At 35.3% G+C, this 26,861-nt stretch overlaps 1 protein-coding gene across 5 annotated transcripts in view; it reads right to left on the bottom strand.

Annotated features, from left to right (window-relative positions):
- Window positions 1–25,758, bottom strand: part of Zwilch (zwilch kinetochore protein) — a 32,308-nt gene extending 6,550 nt beyond the window's left edge. The window contains exons 1-13 of one of the 5 annotated variants that reach the window (XM_069845328.1): window positions 23,801–24,068; window positions 22,564–22,750; window positions 22,404–22,458; window positions 21,683–21,818; window positions 18,508–18,748; window positions 17,053–17,199; window positions 13,479–13,718; window positions 10,124–10,232; window positions 4,550–4,629; window positions 2,330–2,541; window positions 2,043–2,181; window positions 1,833–1,921; window positions 949–1,073 (exon numbers count right to left, since the gene is read on the bottom strand). In XM_069845328.1, the coding sequence (XP_069701429.1) occupies window positions 949–1,073; window positions 1,833–1,921; window positions 2,043–2,181; window positions 2,330–2,541; window positions 4,550–4,629; window positions 10,124–10,232; window positions 13,479–13,718; window positions 17,053–17,199; window positions 18,508–18,748; window positions 21,683–21,818; window positions 22,404–22,458; window positions 22,564–22,701 (1,711 nt within the window). In that variant the 5' untranslated portion in view covers window positions 22,702–22,750; window positions 23,801–24,068. Of the gene's footprint in view, window positions 1–948; window positions 1,074–1,832; window positions 1,922–2,042; window positions 2,182–2,329; window positions 2,542–4,549; window positions 4,630–10,123; window positions 10,233–13,478; window positions 13,719–17,052; window positions 17,200–18,507; window positions 18,749–21,682; window positions 21,819–21,971; window positions 22,384–22,403; window positions 22,459–22,563; window positions 22,817–23,733; window positions 24,069–25,182 lie in introns of those variants that run through there. The other 4 variants (XM_069845327.1, XM_069845329.1, XM_069845330.1 and 1 more) reach the window with 4 other exon arrangements.
- Window positions 25,759–26,861: the final 1,103 nt, after the last annotated feature.

The raw sequence follows: 26,861 nt of genomic DNA, 5'->3' as shown, positions 1-26,861 counted from the left end.
ATGAATCGTTTAACACCACTGTGGATATTTCATTTCCTATTAAAAACGTTTGATTAATAAATGAAATTTGATGTGATCTGACAATTACAATGATTGTTAAAGTTAACATTGAATAGATTAGAAAATAGATAATTCATATATTTTCTCCAATGTTTATAGCTTGAACGTTCTATTGCTTCACATTCTCGAGTTACATTGTTTTGGCTGCCATGTGACCCATCAAATCGTGCAACATCTACCCTCCCACATATCACTAGATGACATCACTCACTCCAACACAAAGTCATGTTGGATGCCTTAATCCTTCGTCTGTCAATCACATTTACTTCTTTGGAATATGTTGTGTAGTTTAGAAATTACAGGTGTGAGAAGAATGGTCTGAAAATGTGTCTGTCGACTTTCTGGATCAAACTTATAGGCATATTCATGAGAGGTTGAGAAAAAAAAAAACCTGTTATTGTATGCATTAATGTGTAACTTATTAAAAATGCTGCATTATATGAAAGCTATGGAGCATGAGGGCTATTGGAACACATCTCCTAGAACAGTGATATTCAATGTATGGTATGCATATCCCTATCCCACAGACTCATTGACTACGTATGTAAAAATGTATTTGTCGACAATTATTAGACTTTACATTGTTTTTTGTCATGTCTCACATAATGACAATGCAGTTTGGGGGTGCAAAGGTAAAAAAATGTAAGATTTTGGGGGTACGCTAGCAAAAAGGATTGAATACTATTTTCCTAGAAGATTCACAGTCTACTGTTAACTGCAAAGTCTCCAAAGGCGAAAGTCAGGATAGCATTTCTGGAGAGAAAACATTTGCCTCATTCAAAATAAAACTATGGATTATAAAAAAGGAACTTGTCATAAGGATAGTAAACGAAAGTATAAAATAGGCCTACATAAAAATGAAATACAAATCATGTTTCCTTTGCTCACCTGTTGGAATGTTTGAAGTATGCCGAATATATGGGAAAACAGGAAGTGTGCTACAATACAGAACCGAACTCACTTTGTAAATTTTTCCCACTGAAGTTAGTTCTAGACGAGAACTGAAATATCTCCTGTCAACAACAAAATAGAATGAATTTGATACATATTCTTTCAGCAATGGTAGTGGTGTTTTCAAATATTTTTATAATAAAACAATATTTTTACAATAAAAGGAAATGTATTTGGGAAACATTCACTTTAAATGATACTGGATGACATCTCTATGACAACATGCCTGGTGGTCATGTGTCTTTTTTGACACATGTTACTGTATGTAACCTTATTTTCAATAAATTAAAAACATCATTGCTACAATTTAATTATGTTCGCCCAACAGTGCATATACTGTGGAATCCCGGCCACCAAGTCACTCAATTGAGTGCGCTCTTTGTATAACACCAGTTGATTCAATATACATCAACATATATGTCGAACATGGAGTAAGGCCACAAAGGGAATAACACTAGAGGAGAGGGATTCGATCCAGTGCTGTGGATTGAGCTTCGGCGTAGCTCAGTGGTTAGAGTGCTTGATACGTACAACCAAGGATCTGAGTTCGTTCCCCAGCACTGGAGCGAATTTTTCTCCTCTAATAACAATTTCAATGGCATTAAACATACTGTAAAATTTAAGTCACAGATTTTTCTATATTTTTCCTATAGTGAATTCTCAGGGTATGTGATTTTTTTTTTCTTACGATATCTAATTAAACACTGCAACTTTATTATTATTGCCATATGACACAATATCACCACAGATAACACACAAAATTGTTTATACTTTCTAACTTCCATCAATATGCACAATAATTAAAAAAAAAAAAACCTTACCTGGTAATAACTTCTTGTACATCCTTAGTGACAACAGGTGCTTTGAACTTTAAATGACCAGTTTCCAAGAGCTGTGTTACAGATTTAACCTAAAATATGATGATATTCCATTACACATCTATACTAACAAGAGATCACTAATGAGAAATGGGATATTTCGATAAAACCATTTTTTCAGAATCCCTTGAAACATGTACAACAGTTACTCACTTGAGTGTGGATATTATTGAGTATGTAAGCCGCAAGAGATGTAAGACAGAACTGCATTTTAGATGCAACAAGTAGAAGGATTTCCAATGTCACATGAAGCCTGGCTAGAGTATCTAGTCTACCACGTGGATTATCCATGCTACAAATCAAGACAATATCTTGTTAATTAAACAAATTTAATGAATGTAAGAAGTATGTATATAATTTAAATTACAAATTTTCATCTATAGGTTTTGTTTCAAAACACATTTATTAACTATCAGCAACACTCTCTTTAAAATACTTACATATTAGCGTCAGCAGACGACAAATTTAACTGTTCCAAAGTTGCCAATTCAGAATGTAGGAAAATGTTTGCATAGTCCTTGGACAATTTATTCAGCCCAATCTCGATAAGATATTCCACAGCTTTTGTCCCACTGAGTTCTGGTAACACAAATCCACTGTGAATACATTCTGTAATTATTCGAGCTATGTTTGTTGGATTCTTGGGGTGCACCTATGGAAATAAGTATGACCGCATAACTATAGCATACGAGAAGGCATATGTTTATAAAAACACTTTCGGCATATCACCATTCGTGAATGTTATGTTCCAAGTTTCTCCTATTCATACTGGTTTTGTACGCAGTATTTAATAAATATGATTAAATGTTGCATTATCACTTTTTAATCTAAGCTTCAGACTTTGAAGTTGAACCTATGCAATTTCTATCCTAGTAAACTCTAAATTTCACATTTTACGGCCCAGTTAACAAAATATTATAATTTGACAGAATTAAAAAAAACCTAGTTTTTATAAAAGTTGTTTGTTGCGACACATGCAGCAATAAAGTAATCAGTTTCCAATTCCCAGCCTCCAAATAACTGAAGAAAGAGTTTATCCTTTAATATCTCTGCAGGTATTTCCTAACATTGCCATTTGAAATGTACAGAACAATTGCTCTGCAAGTTTTGTTGAAGTCGTAACTGACTTTACTGTTATTTTATGAGTCGAACCCGGATTTCCATGCAAATGCTTTTTACCCGCAATCTTCCAACTTTGTAGCATTACACCTTAACTGTGATGCTATCGTGTGCCAAAAATACTTACTTTATTACAACAATCACAATAATCTACTTCACTGTCCATCTTCAGAAATTCCTTTCCCTCAATCCATTTTGACCCAAGGCCTAGATCATAATTATATACCCAGATAGGTCTGCCTTATAGGCTTTGACGTTAACAACTTTTGTCAGGTTTACTATGCTGCCATCTAGTTGTTACATAAGGAGTCACATCATAATTCCCATTTGAATTTCATTACCGACTGTACTGCCATCTCATGTTTGTTTATGGCGGATGGGTGGCGATCCTGGCAGTTGTTCTCTTCAAAGTGCTACCGATTTTAACATAGCAATGAGTTATCTGTTACATAAATGATCTAGGCCCAAGATCTCTTCTTGCAGTTCTAACAGGAGCTATAGCAACACTTCACAATTCGACACAAAAGTATGCTAGATTCCAGTTTGCAAACATGCTGCTTCTGCCATCCTTTCTTTCAGTATTTTGATCTCTGGCTTGTAAAGAGTGAGAATTGAGGATTGAAAATTTCTGTATAACAAAGTGGAAAGTCTAAAGATTAGTTGTCAGGTACAATGCCACGAAACCGTATTGCCGGTAGCTCTTTTTCTTTTCAATAGACAAATAACATGCAAATACCAGATTCTACGAAGTGACGTTCATTAAAGGCACTATTATGCAAGTTAATATATGCACTAAAGCCAGAAAAAAGGATATAATTATGCAATATAAAAGTCTAGATATGTGCTATTAACGGAGCAATGGTGGAATGTCAGTAGAGGAAACCGAATTACACTGCAAAAACCTACCATCAAGCACTGTCTTAGTCCTCCACAAATTCCACTTGAACCCACCAGGATTCGAACCTGGGTTACCTGGATGCAAAGCCAATGCTCTAGCTGTTCAGCTACTAAAATACACCTCGGAAAAATCTATTTTGAGTATTTTAGATACAACTTCAGCACTTAGTTATGACATGACAGTACCTAACAAATGTAACTTTTCAATTTATATTCATAATTCTGTATAGCCCTGGCACTTGGTGCTGAGTGGTGCAGATATTCCAACAAACATTCTTGACACTTTAAAGATACTAATCATAAAGGATGATATAATTTTTTTTCTTTCAGTATGAAATCTCAATTCTGTTTTAAACATCAATTCTTCAGTGAGCGGGCAAAAGAGCTTAAGTCATTATTTTTTGTGATATAAGATTTTCTTCATTAAACCCTTTTCCTGAAAGAAATCCTAAAACCAGTAACGTCAAAAAATCAAGAAAATCATTAAATATCCGAAACAAGTCACTTTTCGAATTTACAGCAGTTGTTTAAATCTTCGAAAATTCCTTTTGTAAAATTTTGTATGAAGTGACTTAAGTCCTTTTGTCCGCCAACCAGAGAATTCATTTACAAGCTATTGAAATAATCCATCACTATTTACTTACAAATGGTTTTGCATTTCCAGACTGCACTTCTTGAAACACAGCCATCAAGCATCTCACCAAGTCCTGAGAGTCTCTGCAATCTGACCAAATGATCAGTTTCAAACGTCAATAGTTGCTTAGTATGATATGATATATGGTATATACATTTCTCTCAATATATTCAGTCCTGCTGACCCTTCACATTTATGTATTCGGGTCAGCATTCTCTTATTTACACTATTTACAGCTTAAAACGCAGACTAATCATGATCTTAATACCTGCTCTTAACTATAGGCTATCTTTCATGTACTTTCACTTTCACTTATACCTCCTAATTTATCACACTTTATTAAACTACTTCACTTTTCTTATTTTCAGCTACACTAATAGCTATTTATACTAATTTTCTCATTCAACTTCAATCCCACCTTTCTCATAATTAACTAAATAATTTCCCCTGTACGTAACATTAATACCTTTAAACTTATTAACTATAGAAGAAATAATAATAATAATAATAATCCCTGGCGCTACAGCCCGTGAAGGGCCTAGACCGACAAGCCGGCTGCTGGCCTCACACCCACATGGCGAAGGAGAGGTGGACGATCATCCAACCAGAAAGGAGGTATCGTGTGGTTAGCACAATGATCCCCCCAGCTGTTATAGCTGGTATTTGTAACCGGATTTCGCTACCTATAGTAGCTCCCCAAGTGCATCACGATGCTGGGTGGGCACTGGTCCCATACACTGGCCGAAATTTCATGAGAAAATTTCTTCCCCCATGAGGACTCGAACCAGCGCGCATTCTGTAATACGAGTCCTAGGCGAGATGCCTTAGACCGCGATGCCACGGCGCGGGACTATCTATAGAAGACATAACCCTTATTTACTATTTCAGCAAAACAAACTATTTTTAAATTCACCGTAAAAATAGTTTTAACACAATCACATTAGCGCTCATACCCTAGAATATTGGTTCCACTTCATTCATAACTGGTCTTAAAAAAAACAATTCCATAACCTTGACGAAGTGCATCCGTTCAAATCAATTTTTACAATAACTCGATTAAAACTTTCCGAACTTCCCCTTCTACTCTCTGCACTTAATCTACGTATTACTCTGTGAAAAGGTTTATTAAATCTACATACTTAGACTACAACAAACAAAATTTGATAATACAATCTCAAGGGAAAAATGGAACTCTCTGCATCATAATCCACAGTTAATTCCCGATTTACCACGAAAATCGTCTGTAGCTGCATTTAGATTGGCAACAGCCCAATCACCTGCATAAAATTGGAATATATCAGTCCCCTAACTGCCCATTGTGGAACTCAAACCAAGAAATGGATTCGGAACACCTCAAAATCTGTGCTTCAGTGGCTGACCATGATAATATCTTTGAAAAATATTGGAATGCAAGAGGTCAAATGACTTTATTGTCAAACGCCTGGCATTAGAAAACAACAACTCTCTGCACTTGTTTCACTTCCCCCTTCTCCATTCTCTTCTCTCGTTGATTCACCATTCTTCTCTCCCTCCTTCTGCCTTCCAACTCCAAGTTCTCCACCTCTGTTACCATCTGATACTTGGCTTATTTTTCCACTTTTCTGCAACTTCACTCCTCTGACTTGACCTTGAAGTAATGTCATTGCTGGTTGTCTTTCTGATGATGTCGTCATCGCCATCACCTGAGAGTTCTTTAACGTCTGAGAGGAATTTGCTGACATTGATGATTTCTTCCGACATCCTTCCATCGCAATCTCCTGTGTCATTGCCCTCATGCCTTCCGCAACTTTACCTTTTCTATTCCTTGCAATTCTATTTACAATCCCGCTTACTCTCTCTTTTAGCTCTATTCTTTTTCTTTCATTTATATTCTCTCCATTTGTCGACTCATTCAAATTTTCTAAACAAAATTCGACATTGAATAACCTCCCATTAATTTTCAACTTATTCTTAATTTATTTTACATAATGTTCATTTTTCCTAGCTGCTTTCATAAATGGCACTAACACCTTCTTCTGCACCTCACCTCATATTCAAAATCGTCGTCTATACTAATACTCGAGTCTTTCAGTGTTTTCTTACTATCTATGATTTTCTCCTTAATCATCCAGTTTGCCAGCCTAACCAAAATGGACCTATTACTCCTGTTTCCCATTCTATACACTTTTTTCACTTGTTCCACTCCCACCACACATTCACTATCACTTCATACGTGTCCCAAGGCTGTTTTTTCACTTGCTCTTCAACACCAAAGAAGATTAGATTGTTCCTCCTTTTCTCTTCTAAATATTTCACCTTCTTTTTTAATATATTGTTTTCTTTTTGTAAATCTTCCAGTTTACTATTAATGATATTGATGATCTCCCTTAGACTTGTGGTATCCATTCTCAGCAGATCCTCCACCTCACTTATTTCTTATTATGAAATGGCTTGCATTACTGTTGCATTTTGCTGAGTTAGCAGGCTGCGGTCAATCACATTGTCTAGCTGCTCACTGAGAAATGTTAGTTGCTTAGTAAACGTTTCAAATATGACTTCTAAAAATTCCTGGATTCTCCTGGTTTAGCATTAATAAATTGGTGAGGGCACCAATAAAGAGGAATTAATTTTTCTGATACAGTAATAGGCGAGAATAATTACTACAAGATTTAAGTAGACTGCTTCAGTGGTCTGTTGGTCAGCATGCTGGCTTCCAGATCTGGAGGTCCCGGGTTCGATTCCCGGGCTCTCTGTGAATTTTTCTTGAAAAAGAAAAATTACCTGGGTGTCTAGGGTCTGGAAATTTGAATGGATGTGAATGTGATTGTGAGTGTGCCAGGTTAATATTAATTAGCCAATCATCAAAATATAAAATACATCAGGACTATCGCTGGGCAGTACCTGAACACGTTTCAGCATCACATTGTTGACAAGTAACTCCATCTGTTAGCACAACCATAAAGCATTTAATAGATGCTATAGAGTTACCTTACTTACAAATGGCTTTTAAGGAACCCGAAGGTTCATTGCCGCCCTCACATAAGCCCGCCATCGGTCCCTATCCTGTGCAAGATTAATCCAGTCTCTATCATCATATCCCACTTCCCTCATATCCATTTTAATATTATCTTCCCATCTACGTCTCGGCCTCCCCAAAGGTCTTTTTCCCTCCGGTCTCCCAACTAACACTCTATATGCATTTCTGGATTTGCCCATACGTGCTACATGCCCTGCCCATCTCAAACGTCTAGATTTAATGTTCCTAATTATGTCATGTGAAGAATACAATGCGTGCAGTTCTGCATTGTGTAACTTTCTCCATTCTCCTGTAACTTCATCCCGCTTAGCCCCAAATATTTTCCTAAGCACCTTATTCTCAAACACCCTTAACCTATGTTCCTCTCTCAGAGTGAGAGTCCAAGTTTCACAACCATACAGAACAACCGGTAATATAATTGTTTTATAAATTCTAACTTTCAGATTTTTTGACAGCAGACTAGATGATAAAAGCTTCTCAACCGAATAATAACACGCATTTCCCATATTTATTTTGTGTTTAATTTCCTCCCGAGTGTCATTTATATTTGTTACTGTTGCTCCAAGATATTTGAATTTTTCCACCCCTTCGAAGGATAAATCTACAATTTTTATATTTCCATTTCGTACAATATTCTGGTCACGAGACATAATCATATACTTTGTCTTTTCGGGATTTACTTCCAAACCAATCGTTTTACTTGCTTCCAGTAAAATTCCCGTGTTTTCCCTAATCGTTTGTGGATTTTCTCCTAACATATTCACGTCATCCGCATAGACAAGAAGCTGATGTAACCCGTTCAATTCCAAACCCTGCCTGTTATGGCATATTCTAAAGCGAAGTTAAAAAGTAAAGGTGATAGTGCATCTCCCTGCTTTAGCCCGCAGTGAATTGGAAAAGCATCAGATAGAAACTGATCTATATGGACTCTGCTGTATGTTTCACTGAGACACATTTTAATTAATCGAACTAGTTTCTTGGGAATACCAAATTCAATAAGAATATCATATAATACTTCCCTCTTAACCGAGTCATATGCCTTTTTGAAATCTATGAATAACTGATGTACTGTACCCTTACTCCCATTTTTTATCCATTATCTGTCGAATACAAAAAATCTGATCAATAGTCGATCTATTACGCCTAAAACCGCACTGATGATCTCCAATAATTTCATCTACGTACAGAGCTAATCTTCTTAAAAGAATATTGGACAAAATTTTGTACGACGTCAACAAAAGTGATATTCCTCGAAAGTTACCAAAGTTGGTTTTGTCCCCCTTCTTAAAAATAGGTACAATTATGGACTCCTTCCATTATTCTGGTACAATTTCCCTTTCCCAAACAGCAAGTACAAGTTTATAAATTTCGCTATATAATGCACTTCCACCCTCTTGTATTAATTCTGCTGGAATTTGATCGATACCTGGAGACTTGTACTTTTTCAGATTTTCTATCGCAATTTCGACTTCTGAAAGCGTGGGTTTGGGTATAAATGGCTCAGCAGTTTGTATTTCAATTTCGTCCCGATCATTTCTATCTGGCCTATGTACATTTAGTAGTTGCGCAAAATAGTTTTTCCATCTGTTTAGGACTGATGGAGAGTCTGCAAGCAAGTCACCATTCTCATCCTTGATCACGTTTACCCTTGGCTGATATCCGTTCTTAAATTCCTTTATACCCTTACATAAATCTCTAATGTTTTTATTCTTACTATTTGTTTCTACATCATTCAGTTTTTCCTTCAAGTAACCTCTCTTTTTATTCCTAAGTGTACGACTTGCATCCCGTCTTTCATTGAAATAATTACCAGCAACGAGAAAGAAAAAGAAAAAGATTTAAGTGACAAAGGAGGTAATGTACGGAAATTTTTACATTTTTCCTCTTTCATATACCAAAAAGTATCATTGGGAGTTAACCTGCAGAGCAATTTGAATCAATGCAGATAATGTTAAAGTCAATGAAAATAGGAAATACGCACTGTATCTATTTTTGAAATAGAATATATGACCCGTTATAAATTAAGAGTAATAAGCACAGTGAATTCTCGTTATTTTCATGTTTCGTGTTCGCAGGTTCGTTCATTCACACAATATAAGTACAATCGCCATTCTCAGACACCTTGCAGCTATTTACTTTCAACATCAATTCCATACACTGCTACTAACCTGTTCCTTGCTTTTTTTTGACAGCAGTCAAGAGGTTACAATAAAATACAGTTCCTTCCAAATGTCATGAACATGACTTACTACAGAAAATAAGATTTAAATTCATGAAATGTTCTTTATTTCTTAATTTTAAGTGTAAAACACTGCACAACCTATACTATTGTAAAGAAAACAGAATATGTTTATAAAATGCACACTATAACAGAAGGGTAGATGAAATGATAAGTCTATAACATGTAACAAAAGTACATGATAAATAAAGACTTGCAGGAACATAATTAGTTTTAATTATATGATATTTATTTTTCATTGCTCATGCCAGGAATTGAACCACAGACTCGCCATGCAGCCAAAATGGCACACCTATATGATAACTTAAAACTCAATAATAATTACTCACTAATTAGCAGCAGAAAGAGGTGATGTGTGAAGTCCCAATAATGAGTTGATTTGCCAGAGACAGTTTGTTCAACTAAGAGATTTAGTTGTCTCATTTCTGCCATATTTTCCTGTGAACAGTAAAAAGGCATATATTACTGACATATGCTGACATGTTGAAACACAAACTGCACATATTTATCACCTTACATTTTATGCAAAACTATAACGCAGTTATTTTATAGAACAATGTTCTCTCAAACAACTTTTAACGTTGTTAAATAATTAAATGCAATGGGTCCGTCTATGCTTATATGTGAATGACAAAATAACTTAAATGTTATTTGTACATTATTTTATTAAATGATAAACGTTTTCGACTCAATTGAGTCATCTTCAGATCATAACATGCCAAATGAAAACTTTTATGAAAGTTTGCCTGTCTTCTGAAGAAGTGAGATCCATCTTCTCTACTTCTGTTCTATTCAAGACACATATAGTTACGAGCACCTACGTCTTTGCTTTGCTTCGCGAAGATTCTGTAATTTTCAAGGAATGTATATTTAATCGCAGCTCACTTGGCTCTTCATGTGAACAAGTTTTACCATCTACAATGAAACCCCAATAATACACGCCGTTTGTTATGCTATCCCACATTATAAAATTATACTGTTTTCATCTGGTCCCTTGACATCCCTATATAAAACCATGTAAAATCCACTGCTTAATATGCTCATCCCATTTAATACACTCTTTCATCTGCTGAAAATTCTAAAATATTGCACTTTGAAAGATACTGAGAAAATTTTCCGGGACTTCTACATTTACCGCTAGCGCCCACATATTCAAGGATTTGTAGGAGTCTTTGTTTGGTGAATACAATAGAATGGAATGAGAGTACCTGCAAGACTACTGTATTTAGAGCCTGTCCTCCTTGCTCACAGTTTTAAATCGCACTGTCAGTGAAGAACTGAAGAGAAAGTGGAAGCGTAGACATTCCAAGTCCTTCTCACAATGAAGCCCTTGCTGCAGTATCTGTGATTCATAGATTCGTTAATATTTATAGTAATCAAATTACTAATGTCACTTCCAATGTAAATCGTGTGGAAAATGCAATTTAATTTATTCATAGTACTGGATCAAGTGCAAGACAGAAAACAATATTTTACTTTTTTAATAAAGGGGCACTTTAATTGATGTTGTAGTTGTTTAGTCAACTGTCCAAAGACCTCTTAAGTGATAACAAGGCACCACTTATGAGGCAACTAAGCCAGGAGATAATGGGTTAGGGTGGCCAGTTCCTTTGCCCCTCCCTTGTATACATCGCCGACTAGTTACATACTACACTAGTCAGACTTCAGATGCATACAAACAATTGTTCTTCCTCTGACATATACTGTCAAGTGAGATATGTAGTACTGCCTGATAATAGATGTACATATCATCCAGAACCTCAGTAAGACAGTGTATTTGTTCTGTCATTTTCTGAAAGGAAAGAAAATAAAACAACCTTTTATCCTGCATAATTACAGTATTTAATCCTTAAATTTCTTCAACAAATGTTTATGCTGAGTATTACCTTCGTGTTAAAATTTTAAAAATCCAAAAAATGACTCACTCTCGCTAATACATGGTCCTGTTTAATACACTATTTTTATGCAGTCCATTGAAGACTGTCTTACCAAGGTTTCACTGTACTTTAATTATTGTGTTTGCCAAATTTCATATTTTCTACTGTATAATTGCTTTAAACAGCATATTTATATCTGTTGCCTATCTATTAGCTCGTTAAATTGAGCATTTCATGGCAACCACACTCGTGTATTTCATGAATTGTTAACAGAACACTAGCTGTATGATATTGTAACAGCCACATCGAGACTCGATCATGCGTCCCGCAAAAGGGAGGGCGCGCGTGGAAGCTTGCAGCCGTGCGGGTCTGAAGGGGACGGACATAAGGGGAATGTCTGCATGCCAAGAGGGCAAGGGAAGGTGCACTGCGGTGCGAGGCGAAAGGGGAAGCAAAGCTGTGTCTGCTTCGTTGTGCGAGGTGAAGGGGGGTGGGGGGGATGAAACCTCCCGAACAGAATCGTCCAGGAAGAAGCAGCGAGAAAAGAAGTCGGTAGAAGTAGAAATTTCGAGCATCGTAGTTTCTCGAAACTATGGTTTACTAATAAATACAGGTCGCGAGGAGAAGCCAGTTGTCAGTTTTTGGTCAGCAAGCCAGACTTATGTAGCAGTGAAGCTAGCTTCAAGACCGAAGTTCGACTTGAGTGTGTGTCCACAACTGTGTGAGTGTCCAGATTCTGTGGTTCGACGTGCGGTGGACCGCAGTTGGGGGACCGGAGTTCGAGTGCAGTGGACTGTCTCTAGAAGGCTTGGGTTCGATATACTGTGAACTTGAATGAATGAGCTAGAATAACTAGCCAAGGCAAACGAACTGAGAACTGACAGTTTTGTTTTGTAAATAGTGCTTTGTGAACATTAGTTGAGATTAGCAGTACATTGTTGTTTTCAATAATCCAAGTGAATTGCCATTGTCATCTGTAGAGTGCAATAACGAATACTGAGTTGCTATGTGGAGTGGAAATCCCATTGTTGATGGGAGTGTTTAAATTAAATTATAGAAAGTGATTATTGTTGAAACAATAAAATTACATTATTGTTTTGTATTAAAGTTACAATATGTTGCAAGGTTCTTTTATCAATTCAATGGTAACACATGCACACATTTTACATAATTTTAACTGAATATGATCCATTTGAAGCCCTGTAAAAAATGTCATTTGTATGTTAAATCCACAGATTTGTTCACCTCAACAGAACAGCAAACCATGTACTAATGCTACAGTAATAAAATAACGTGGATATCAAAATAAAATATGACGCAATAATGAATTTTGCTGCACTAAATCGACAATTAAAATTTTGTGACAATTCATTACTATGCAGACTTCTCTCTCTCTACCTGTGTGTGTGTGCTCGTGCATGTGTGTTTGTGTGTGCGCATGCTTGCATGGGCACTTATGTGGTAGGTGTATTTTTCTGAACATAATATAATACTGTTCAGTTTAGAAAAATAATCTGCAAAATCTTTGCAAAAAGGTAAGTCAAAATCAAAGGTCATTTTAGGTTGTGCTAGCACTTTTAGGTATTTCAGATCCAATATGTGAATTTTTCACATATTTTGCTCCATCATGTGTGAAATACAAGTTTTAAAATATTCAAATTTAATAGCAAGAAATTAAACATGTCAAAACCTAAGACTGTGGGCCCTAGTAATGGTGCTTAACTAGACTAACATAAAATATACGAGTATTTTAACATACAAATTTGGCAAACATCAACTCACAATATTAAAAATATAAATTACTTACGTCTGTAAAATTTACAGATTCTGAGTAGCTCTTGTATGTGTAATCCAACTCATGAATCAGAGTTAGCATATCAGTTCTACTACTCTCAGTTACCAGCTCGGACGTAGGAAGCTGTATAACAGAATGATCTTGTTTCTGTTTTGCGGATGTCAGCAGAATAAGAAGCTGATGCAGCAGCTTCAATTGGAGCCATAGTTTATATGCTGGACTCACAGATTGGTCCAGAATAAGTATTGTCTCCTATGAGAATAGGAATTGGAGAATCTTCAATTATATCATCAGTGAACTTTAACAAAATACAGGTGCAGGAATATACAGACAAATTTATAGTGTTTACATACCTTAGACGTAATGGTAAACACTTATGGAGACCTCAATAGGCTGTTTACAAAATCGAAATATATATAAAATTCTGCAGTTATCCTAACTGAATTGGTCGTTATTAAAAGGCATTAAGTTAATTCTTAAAGAAATGGACATGTTGATAGATTCTTATTTTTTTTTCCTGGATGTAATAGAGGATGAAACAAACCAATTATATTTTCTAGCTTAGTATTATCCTGGTGAGTGATGCATACAAACAACAGAAACATAACTTTAAAATTATTAAGCTAGTATTAAAGTTTTATTTGATTATCACAATAAAGGTATGGTCACATGTCGCTACTTTTGCAGCGCTCCAGTACAAAAAACTGCGCAACTCTCATACTGCGACATGTGAACAATGGTGCAACCCGAAAAGCAACAACTGCCAAACCTGCTGCCCACTACTTTTTCATGCTGTGCACAGCTTATAAGTAGCGACATGTGAACAGGGTTCTCAGGATTGCAGCCGCAGCATTTTTGATATTGGTTTTGTTGAAACTTTTGCAGTGGTTGAGACCAGTGCTGCCACCCAAATGTGCCAATGATACGTGTATTGTTTGAATATATTTTAATGTCAGATATGATGAAAATAAATGATTTGTAACAGTTACTAAATGTACAACACAGTCAGAGTATATTTCCTGATATAATTAGTTTTTTTTTATTTTCCACAGACTAGTTCCAAACAGGAGGGTGGCCAACATTAATTACGTGAATATGCTGTTGGTTATCATTTAAGTATATAGACGATTTTTAATAGCTTTATAGTAAAAATAATGCCAATTTCTGAATACTAGTTAGGACAGAAAAAGAAATAAGTAAGCTATCGCATGAGTTTCACAATCCGAAACTCTAATGCGAACATAACCACAAATGTATATTGAAAAGTAAACATGGAGATGGAAAGCTGCAGCTAGACTGCAGCTGCAAAAGTAGCGCCTTGTGTGTTAACAGATTCGTAACCTCCAGTTGCAACTTTTGCAGTGCTTGAGTTGTGCACCATGGAAAGTAGCGTGCAGTACGCTACTTTTGGCTTACATGTGAACACTACACGCAACTTTTGCAGCTGCAGTACAAAAGTTGCGCAGCAAAAGTAACGACGTGTGACCGTACCTTAATGTATATATACATAGATCACAGACTGTATAAAAAAAAACGGCTATCATTCTTGCTTCCCACTAGTGTTGAACTTCTGTGAAGCAGTAAAGGGCAGGACATTTTTGAAGATATTGACAGTCCATTTCTTCAATGTTGCAAACACGCAAGCTGTACCAACATCTAGGTTATTTAGTGTCTGAATGAAATGAAGTTAATAATGCCAGTGAAATGAGTCCGTGGTCCAGCACCGAAAGTTACCCAGCATTTGCTCATATTGGGTTGAGGGAAAACCCCGGAAAAAACCTCAACCAGGTAACTTGCCCCAACCGGGATTCAAATCCAGGCCACCTGGTTTGGCGGCCAGATGCGCTGACCGTTACTCCACAGGTGTGGACCGCAAGCTGTAGTTTACAAGATTCCCAAATAGTAAAGGATTGCAACATTCCAATTGGTAGAGGTGTCTGGCCAGTATATTGTAAAACAATGGGCAGATGGAAGGTTGCCACTGCAGTTCTTCAGGGTTCACACAGTGTGTTCTGGATCAAGGGTCTCCATTGATTTTAGGATGTTCTGACATCTAAATCATGTATAGAATTCTCTTTGCAAAAATGTTTCACATATTTGTTTCCAAATTAGACCTACCTCCTTGTGATACACCCTAAAAACGGTTTTACAGCTATAATATGGCAATGTTAATTAATGAAATATAAAAACAGAAAATTAAGATAAGCATCACCATACCACAGAAATTAGAAAAAACACCAATTTTATATTGTGCTTTAATCGGAAAGTGATACAGAGGTTAGCTGCTGGTACTTCTTCCCCCTCTTCCAGGACTCAAGACTTATTTAGGCTATTAATTTAGCCCTTTGTATGCCTTATGTAGGGGATCAAAACAGGTACCTCAGAGGCAAGTATAAACCTGCATAGATTAATTTTATCCCCTTCACATTCTCAGAAGTCAACGAGCACTTCTCAAAGTATTTCTCCATCGCTCCATCCACTTCAGAACAATGGAGTTGTATATATGAAGAAGTTCCGTCTTTCTATCTACATCTTCTACATATAGGATCATCAGTGTGATATCCAAAACTTGTGGAAATCATTTTAGAAGATAGTAATTGACTTTAGTCTGTCTGTAGACTGTCAATAGAAATTTAGTATTTTTTCATAGTTTCGGCACTTCAGAATAGGAAAACAGAATTTAGAAATAAAACAGACAAAACTTATGCACTGTATCTGACAATTACAATACAATACGACATTTTTTTTATCTCCTGCTTGAATAATTTTTCCCTTGAAATTGTTCAATTCTGCTTCACAGGGAGCTTCTATCTGAAAGTCAGATTTGCATATAAAATTCGTTACAGTAGGTATGTTAACAGAAAGTCACACAGAATTGTGTTTACTCAAAGTTGGGTTCTTGCATCTTGTCAGCCCATTTGAATTGTGTGGATGTAAAGGGAAGAATTGTGACGGTGTCGTGTATAGATCCTGGGGTATCTCAGTCAGTAGAGCATTTGTGCACTAAATGAAGGGTCCCGGGATCGATACTCGGGCCCAGAACAATTTTTCCCTTGAAATTATTTAAGCCTGTTTCACAGGGAGCTACTACCTGAAAGCCAGATTTGCACTCTTCGTAACAGTTAACTCCACCACTGATAACATTTCCAAGCCTTCAGAGCCTTAAATAACGGAAACCAACTAGTGGTATAAAGTGAATCAGATAAGTGGGAGCCTTACTACAGCCTACTTAATTCATTACAAAAAACTATGAAGATCACTTGTTATTTAGTCAACTGTCCGAAGACAGGTCTGAACCTCATACTGTAAGTAACAACAATATTACAAAAAACTATGAAGATCACTTATTATTTAGTCAACTGTCCGAAGACAGGTCTGAACCTCATACAGTAAGTGACACCAATAAGGCATCACTCACGAGGCAACTACGCCAGGAGATAATGGGTTAGGGTGACCAATTCCTTTCCCCCTCAATTGCATACATCACTGACCAGATACATATTACATTAACCAGACTTTAGATGTGTATCAGTCAGAACCTCAATCAGAGGTGAAATCACTTGTTTGACACAATGGAAGTACTCACCAAGGTGGTGTCTGCATATAATGGAGGTAAAGCAATTGAAGTCGAATCACTCCATGATATATTAAGGGACAAACTGCAATCTTGAGGGTGCTCAGTATTTCTAATAGATCCAACAATTTCGTATACGTTCGTGATACAGGATTTAACCTGGAAGCAAATGCAATATGATATAATTAATAAACAATACCGGTATTTAAACTATTATTTCGGTAATATCAACATCTATTCTGTTGTTCTCATTTTGAAACGAGATTGAAATGTAAATTTTTATGCAGCTCTTGTTCGATTTTCATGAAAATTCACAGAGCAATTGGACAACTGAATTTTGATAAATATGGGAAGAAGCAAGTACACTTAAGTTTCTCCAATACAGAGAATCAGCCAGCTGGTAAGAGAATATTTTTAGACAGAGTTTTTTTCTAATGCTCACAATTAACACAGAAGACATCGGTAATTATTTTCTGTAATACTTGGAAACTGTCCTTTCTTTTATTCACAAAATTCTCTAAGTTAGACTTTGATAGTCAAGTAGATATTACAGTTATCATACACATCAGTATATTAGTTTAAATTCAGTCAAGAGTAAACAATGTTTAAGGGCTAGAAAATCATTAACATAGGTTTCTTCAGAAATAAAATGAAGTCAAATGTCTTATCTTACAGATTTAGAGTGCATACAATAACTTTGTGTAGGAGAGAGGTCTAGACAAAATTTACTAGCCATTTCTCACACACAACAAAATTCAATTTTGCCATTTACCATTTTCATCTCTTTTTAAATAATTTGTAGTAATAGACTCTTCCAAGTGTCTCCACCTCAAAGGGATTCGAATTTGTCAAATTGGTAGAAAGATATCAGTTCTCTGAAGACGCTAGTAGCCAACAAATTGCACAATCAAACAACATTCTCATTATCAAGAGATCAAAAGTAAAAGGAGTATGATAATTCCTTAATACTGTAATTTCATGTTGAAAAAAAAAATATATATTGTTAGGTGTAAAGAAAAAGGACAGGTTTTAACTTACCTAAATGTTAAAACCATACAAAAACCATAAATAGAAACAAAGTCAATGTGAACATGTGAAAATTAAGTTACGACATGAAAATTGAACCTTCATCATAAACAAAGGTGAAAATGGTTACCAAGGAAATAAGCATAAATGTTGCTTCGTAAGTAGATACTACAGGCTAGGGCAGTTTAGCCAATTCTATTTTATGAATTTTATGCATAGCATGGCCCGTCAAAGTGGTGTGCAACTTGACAATGGGTCACAGTACTGCCATCTATCAGGAATATGCGGAACCCGAATCACGCAAATAAAGTGGGTAGCCACAGTATGTATACATACAAATACATATTATGAATTTTTAAAGAAATTATGTCATGAAGATAAAAGAGAGAGAGAAAGACTGGCATTGAAATGCTACAAAATGAGAAATTCAAATATTCTGACCTTCTGTTTAGGCATTTTTGATACATCAACATGTTCTTTAATAATATCTGCAACATAAGCTTCAGCTTGCTTGTAACTCCAGTGCCCTAACATTCGGACAACACTACGTGTCACCCAGCCATTCTTCTTGTCATTAAACCTTGACATGAGCACAGTTTTATCGACGTCCGAAGCATCACCCAGGACATAGATAGGCGTCTTCCAGTTACTGACAGTACGGCCACACATGAATAATATACTCCTACATAAGAAAATAAAATAAAATAAATTTTTGAAGTCATAGCTTTAGACAACATTTCAAATAAACTTTAAAATATTAAATCATGGAAAAAGTAAAAGCCTCTGAAAGCTTCTAGTGTTCAGTATTTTATCTAAGAATTTTTTTAAATTACCCAGATGAAAAAATAATTATGGTTAAAAGTCAAGGAAACTTTCAGCTTTTAAGTTATAGTTACCAGTTTTGGAGTACTATCTGAAAAAATAGAGAATTATCTATAATAATAATAATAATAATAATAATAATAATAATAATAATAATAATAATAATAATAACAATAATAATAATAATAATAATAATAATAATAAATAAAATAAAAGACTAATGTAAATTACAATTTCACGTTAAATCATGAGAGGGAGATTGTTCAATAAAGACTAATAACGATTCTTTATGGTTTTTACCTTCATTCATTACTACAACTTCAACTTTATTTCTGAAATAGTCCCCTTACATTGCAATGCACTTCACCTAATGAGTCTACTACTATTCTAACAACTTCTGCTACTTTCCAAATATATGATGGAAAACTTTTTGACAGTTTTTTTCAGAATTCTTTTTTGGTCATCATTACTTGTAATGAATGAAAATGCTTGCCACAGAAATATTTGTTATGGAATAGGAAAAAATTAATGTCAAATATTTGTTATGGAATAGGAAAAAATTAATGTCATGGAGATTACGTACTTTTTTAATTATTCATGTTTCACAAGAATCGCAACAAGTCAGTTCATCATTTTGCAAATTATAATATTAGTGTTATAGCCTTCAAACAGTATTTTAAAAAGTACGTAATTCACTGTGTATCCAAATCAAAAGAAAAGGGGTGAAATTCCACAAAAATATGGGAAAAGAAATAATTATTATGTTTTAATAACTTAATAAAAATATTAACAGTAAGTTGTAAAATAATCTCACCTTCTGGTAAACCAAAAATTTCAATACCCACAGATGTACCATAGGCAAACATCTCAATAGTGGTGCATAAAAGGAATTCATATGGAAATAGACATACTATGAAAACGTTTAGTATTGACATTGTTCACATAGAATAATTCTGGTCAGGTATAAGACGTGTCTTAACTAAAATTGATATGGTCTGGTATTACTCAGAAAAATAATTTATTTAAGTGCAAGAATTCTTTATCTGCCTCTTAAATAAGACATAGTTAATGAGACATGGAATATATTAGTAAAGTATAACAATTTCAATGTTCTCTGAAGTTTCTGTTGTGCTTACAGTTTTCCCTTTTAAAATTGTAGTATCAAGTATCAAGAAATTGTGGTATCAACCCAATCCCAATTCTTACATATGTAAATGGATCATGGTCAAATAAATAACATTTACAAGAACTCTCCTCATCATTTTAGCAATTGTCAAATGGATTTGTACTGGGTGTTAATAGGATCGACATGCACAGAGTGTAAAAATTATGACTTTTACTTAAAAAAAAAATAAAAAATAATAATTTTTTTTATTTAAATCGGATTTTTTAAATTAAATTTTTGCTTACATAAACCATTTGAAATTATTCTCAGATTGATGTATGCTTCAGTGTTTACGAAGCATCTAGGATGAATAATGAAGAATCAATCTATATGCTGTGTTTTGACAACAATTTGAACTGAGATATGATACATTACAACATGTTTTTGAACTAGTTCTTCTGTTTTAATAGTTCAATCCAATAGAAGGAACTGTTTGTAGCTTAACAGAATCTTGCAACTTGTTTTTTCTAAGTTCTTTTTCTGTTTTACACTTGTTCAGATGACAAAGGGACTAAGCTGACTTCGCTTAATTTTCAGAGATGGTCTCTCAGTGGGTAGCTTATCTGTAACTTATGATCTATTTTGTTTTGATATTGAAGGTGCAACTACTGGACCTGTCTCTAAATTCTGATCTTCATTGTCAGATATTGGAGTAGGCTATTTTAATTTTTTTCTTTATTTATCTTTTGAATATGGTATGTAACTTCACTGTAGCCACTAATCCCTGCATTTCTAAACATTGTGATTTGCATTTAGCTTTCATGCCTTTTCCACTTGAAGTGAAAAAAAAAAAAAAAAAAATTAATTCTCTCCAAATTAGATCAAGTTTTCACCCTGGATTACTCATTTTAAGTTAACAGCAAACTTCTTGCTACACCTTTACAAGTAGAACAACTTAATACACTCAATAAAGTGACTCTTCTCTTAGCATAGCAAATTACTACTAGATGTTACACTCAAAAATGACATAAAACAAACTGGAAAGAAAAAACTCGTGGTTTGAATTTGAACAGTGGATTACAAGCATTAGACAACTATAGGAAAGCAAACTGATTTTAATTATTTACCCAATGGGTAACTTATGTCACTGTTAACATAAGAGGATATATCTGTAAATTATTATTTCAAAACTTAATAATAAACATAATTTAAAAAATAATTCACTGATTTTATCATAAAAATAATTTTATTTAAATCAGTGATTGATATAGTAAAAATCTAGTGATTAAAATCATGATTTAAATATTGATGTAGAAATGTATAAATGCAAAATTGATTAATCTGTATCCTCTTCGAGTCATGTCTTCCTCACTTGTACACAGTTATTTCCACACATTTTAATTGGAGGAATAGTCTGCAGAGAAACAGAAGCCTATCTTTTAAAACTATTTCTGAAAATTTCAATATTGCTATTCTGACAATAAAGAAATTTTGCTTTCTTGCACTCTAATATTTTAGATAATTTCTTTATTGGTGAGAAGGACATCATCGTCAGTTTGACGATTATTTTGGCAACATAATTGATTATCTAAATTAATGCAGTATATAAACAAACAAATATTTCAATGTTTTTAGTACCGGTACACCAAAAGCTGTTAGTGTTAGAATAATAAAAATGTATATATACACCTTGTTTCACATGGAGAAAGGGCGCCATGATTCTCCTCGTCTTTCTGCCAATGTTTCTGAGGATTTATCAGAGAAATGTCATCAAATTTCCCTTCTTCCGAAATCCACTCGAGTGGTGAACCAGTAAGATCTAAATCTGAAAAAATTTTAAAACGTTTTGAATTGACCACAGAAACATACTACAAATTACAAACCAAATCAATGTGACAATATTGAGAAAAGCAAGGACACACACTGTAACATGACTAAGATCTGTAGATAATAGTGAGGGTAATAAACGAACACTTACAACTAAGAAGTTTGGTGTTAAATCACTTTTGAATTTGATTCTAAATGTTTTGCAAAATTGTAGGCTTAATCCTCAATATAATGTCAGTATTGTCACGAAGCATAAAATAAGAGTTCATATATTCATTCATCCATAGCATTCTGCCCAAGAGTAGATCTTTCACTGCAAACCGAGGATTCTCCAGTCAAATTTTGATACCTTTTTCTGCACCGAACTCTTCTCCCGTTCACCATTCCTTCCAGCTAGTAGCTTCATTGCTGGTTATGTAGAGTTTGATGAGGCGATAGTGGTCACGGACTACCTATGTTACCTTTAGTTTATTCGCTGGTTGCATGAAGTGTCGAAAAAGTGACGGGTGTGTGACTATATCCCCCACTTACGTTGACTATAATATATTATAAATTAACTAAAGTACCTAACATTCTTCATTACCTTCTGCAATACTATTCTCAACTCCAATTTCGTTTGTTCTCACCACAGCCTCCAACTGAAAACACGTTTTTAAATTAGGCTTTCCACGAGCAATATATTTTCAATATTGTAGTGAATACATGTAAAATATGTCAATAGAACAAATAAGGAAACTACTTACCATTGGACTATACACAATTACTATATTTTCATCATATGAACCACAAAGAAACGGTTTGACGTACGAAGGAGCTTTCTGAAAACAAACTTCAAGGTCAGGATTCTTAATCAATTTTTTCACTGCCGCAATCTGATCCATTTTCAATGTTCCGATTGCAAAAAAAATTGCACTTGATCTATTATATAGTCTTAAGAATTCCCGCCGAAAGTCAGATAGTTGGACAGGGTCGCCAACGCATCGTGAAAAAAATTTGCTACATGAGTAAAAAAAATTACGCTAATGTTAATACCTTTAAAACTTGTTAAATTAACAACTCTTAACTATTTACTGTGCGAAACAGACTATTGAAACTTAGGAGATATTATATTTCTGTAACCCTGATCATTTTACTGTGATGAGGGCTCTGTAACTAGCTTCGGAGTGGTTTCCGCCATTTATGGATAACAATTCATGCGGTTTTTCTTGTAGTGAAACGTGAAGTAGTGTTGCCAATTCAGCGGTTTTCCCGCTAGACCTAGCGTTTTTCGGTTGTAGTTTAGCGGGTAAAATTTATGCAATTTGTATAGCTGATATAGGGATTTAGCGAGTTTTTTAGCTCTCACAGCGGCAAAATAATATAATTTTACATTGACAATATAGCAAATTAGGGGTTTCTGCAAGGCTTCACGGGTTTTTAAGAATCGAGTTGGCAACATTGACATGAAGTGCGGCCAGCTGACTGCAAAATGCTGGACACTGCCATTACTGGAGTACTAAAGTTAACATTAAAAGGACCGAACATGTTAAATAGTTTCGACTTCCATGATAATGACATGGAATTATTACTATTAGACGATATCACATAAAACGTATGAAAGTTTGAAATGACCTTGTCCTAACTTGGGCTAATATAATCACTCCCCAATAAGTAGGCCTATCCACTCGCCGATCGATGGAATCACAGCAGAATCAAATGGCTGGTCTCTGAAATTGATTCTTCATTTTTGTATATACACTTTAACACTTCATTGGAACCCAGTTTGAGTCAATTTTCCGCATTTTCAGGCGGTCTTTCAGGATGTGAAGCACAGTCGAAGGCGCCAATCCTGTAACTTGCGCTAACTCACGAATCGTTAAGTTCTGATCCGTCTCCACTAACGAGGACACAATCTGTACATATTCGTCACTTACTGGTGGGTGACCAGATCGAGGCATGTCCAACACACTTTTGCGTCCTTGTCTGAAGGCTCTAACCCACCTTGCTACCGTTCGGTAAGGTAATGCGGTGCGCAAGCCTCTTGCAATCCTTGATGACACTGTCGTGCCGTGCGACCTCTAGCACATTGAATTTTTAACCAGATTCTCTGTTCCTCCTTAGAAAACATTGCTACTGTATTCTGCGACTGCTTGCTCACAACTGCTCGTGTGCTCGTCTTGCTGTTGTCACTATGAACGGACATGGAGGTGGGAGGGCGAGTTCATTAGCTCTGAGGGAGGGGAGGCATGTAAGCAACCTGTGGTATAAACGATATTGCCTGGCTTCTTTGCACGGCATCACTACAGCATAATTGCCACTACTAAAAAATCAACTCATATATATAATTAAATTTCTAACTTCTTTACTGTGTTAATCTTTAGGATTTACCTTGCTTGATTAGTTTCGAAGTCTTGTGCTTCATTGCCCAAAGCCTAGTCAATGTCTAGGACAAAGCCTAGGCTTTGGACAATGAAACACAAAACTTCGAAACTAGTCAAGCGAAGTTAAATCCTGAAGATTAACATAGTAAGGAAGTTAAAAATTTAATCAGTCTGAAATTGAGACAACTCATCCTGACTAAGATTTTTCCGTGGTTTTTCTAAGGTGCTAAGACAAATGTTGGGATGAGCCCTAAAAGAAATGAGCCACGGACCTGCATTCCCTTCCCCATCAGACTCCGGTATTTGTTCAATATTCAATAATCACTTCACAACTAGTGCCCTCTTGCCGATAGCGTCTGAATTGAGTCACCATAGAGCCAATTGGCTGGTGTAAACTTTGAGACAACACATCCAGACCCAAGTCATAGATTCAATAGAATCACTTCCAAAGAGCCAATTGGCTAGTTTCTTAAATTGATGCAACTAATCCTATCTACGGTATTTCCGTGGTTTTCCTAAAGTGCTAAGACAAATGTCAGGATAGCCCTAAAAGAAATGGGCCACGGACCTCTCTCTCTCTTTGTACAGAGGAGGGATCCGAAGGCTTACACTGCAGCCTGAGGCTTGGCCTACATGCCCTTCCCTAAAGTTCCCGAAAATTTGCGAATTAAATTGTCGACATAAATGCTCTGGCTCAGCTTCCATAAACTACCTGTTACATGAGCGAGATTATTCATCTCTACTCAGTGACATAACAGAGAAAGGTTGGGGCTCCCCTGCAAAGTTTAATTTGGACCTCCTAACAAAACAATTCATGTTCAAGCATATGGGTTCAGTAGCATGTCTTCGGCTGCAGGAAATATCAAATTTGATAGACTGACAGGTTCTCAGAGGCATTAAAATTTTCCTGTATTATTATTACTGGTAGCAGCAGCAACAGTAGCAGTAATAGTATAGTAGTAGTGTAATAAAGTAATATTATTTCCTAGATACACAGCTTACCTTCAAAATCTGGTACACTGTAATATGTAGAATCCTTAAGGGTCATTAGAAGCTGTGAAGACGTCTAATATTGTATGAGGCATAAGTTTCCACTAGGTAGGCTACTTCACTCATGTCAATTCTTCGTGTTCTCTCACACTCAATACTTAAAATACCGAGTCCACTTAATCACACTTGTGACATGGTGCTATATAAATATATTCTTTTAGTTTTAATTTTGAAAAGGATCGCTCAGCTGATGCAACAGTTACAGGTGGAGAGAGAAATAAAATGGAAGCAGTGCAAATATCTGGTATACTTAACGCTAAAGCGTAATTTTCGATTAGCAAGAGGTGTGCCAATTCTCAAACTGACGTTTTGTCTTTTATCTCGTTTTTTAATGCACTTTTGAAGCACTGTAACTGAAATGAGAAATCTTCTGTTAAGTCTTTAACATACTGTAATTGATAAATGTTGTGCTTTACTATGCAAATTGTCTTTTGCAATAGACAGAAACTGTGGGGTTAGTATGCTGAACAGATCACTTAAACATTTCATAGAACTGAACCTAATTTTGATTTGATTAACAATGATATCTAATGTCAGATCACTTAAACATTTCATAGAACTGAACCTAATTTTGATTTGATTAACAATGATATCTAATGTCAGATCATTTAAACATTTCATAGAACTGAACCTAATTTTGATTTGATTAACAATGATATCTAATGTCAGATCATTTAAACATTTCACAGAACTGAACCTAATTTTGATTTGATTAACAATGATATCTAATGTCAGATCACTTAAACATTTCATAGAACTGAACCTAATTTTGATTTGATTAACAATGATATCTAATGTCAGATCATTTAAACATTTCATAGAACTGAACCTAATTTTGATTTGATTAACAATGATATCTAATGTCAGATCATTTAAACATTTCACAGAACTGAACCTAATTTTGATTTGATTAACAATGATATCTAATGTCAGATCACTTAAACATTTCATAGAATTGAACCTAATTTTGATTTGACTAACAATGATATCTAATGTCATGTTAAACACATTTACTTGAAAATATTTTTCAGGATCTGACAGACGTTCATCTTGAACCAGTTCATCAAAATGCCTCTTAGTTTTGCGGAATCTGTCTTCAAATTTGGTGTCAACTTCCCATTATTTCGCAAGAGACATGCTCGACAAAAATACTTCCTGGAAATTATTTCTGTAGTCATTTAGCAAATTCGCAGAGTTTACTAAAGATGCTAAAGATGTTATTAACTGGTCCAACAGAATAATATCTGTTATAGTGACAATTAATATTTGAGAAGAAAAATTCGCTCCGGCACCAGGAATCGAATCCGGGTCCTTGGTTCTACATACCAAGCACTCTACGCCGAATTCAATCCACAACACGGGATCGAACTCTCCTCCTGCAGTGTTATTTCCCTTTTGTGGCCTGACTCCAAGTTGGGCATATATGTTGACGTTTATATTTCAAGTCAACTGCCATTATACAAGGAGCGCACTCAGCTGAGTGACTAATGGCCGGGATTCCGCAGTAAAGTGCACAGCAATCTGTAGAGAATTATGCACTGCTAGCTAGACGAATTTACTAAAGATGTTATTAATTGGTCCAGCAGAATAATATCTGTTATAGTGACAATTAATATTTGAGGAGAAAAAGG

The sequence above is a fragment of the Periplaneta americana genome, chromosome 14 (genome assembly GCF_040183065.1).
Source record: "Periplaneta americana isolate PAMFEO1 chromosome 14, P.americana_PAMFEO1_priV1, whole genome shotgun sequence".
NCBI classification, from domain to species: domain Eukaryota; kingdom Metazoa; phylum Arthropoda; class Insecta; order Blattodea; family Blattidae; genus Periplaneta; species Periplaneta americana.
The sequence above is the reverse complement of the archived record's forward strand: the minus strand, read 5'-3'. Positions and strand labels throughout refer to the sequence as shown.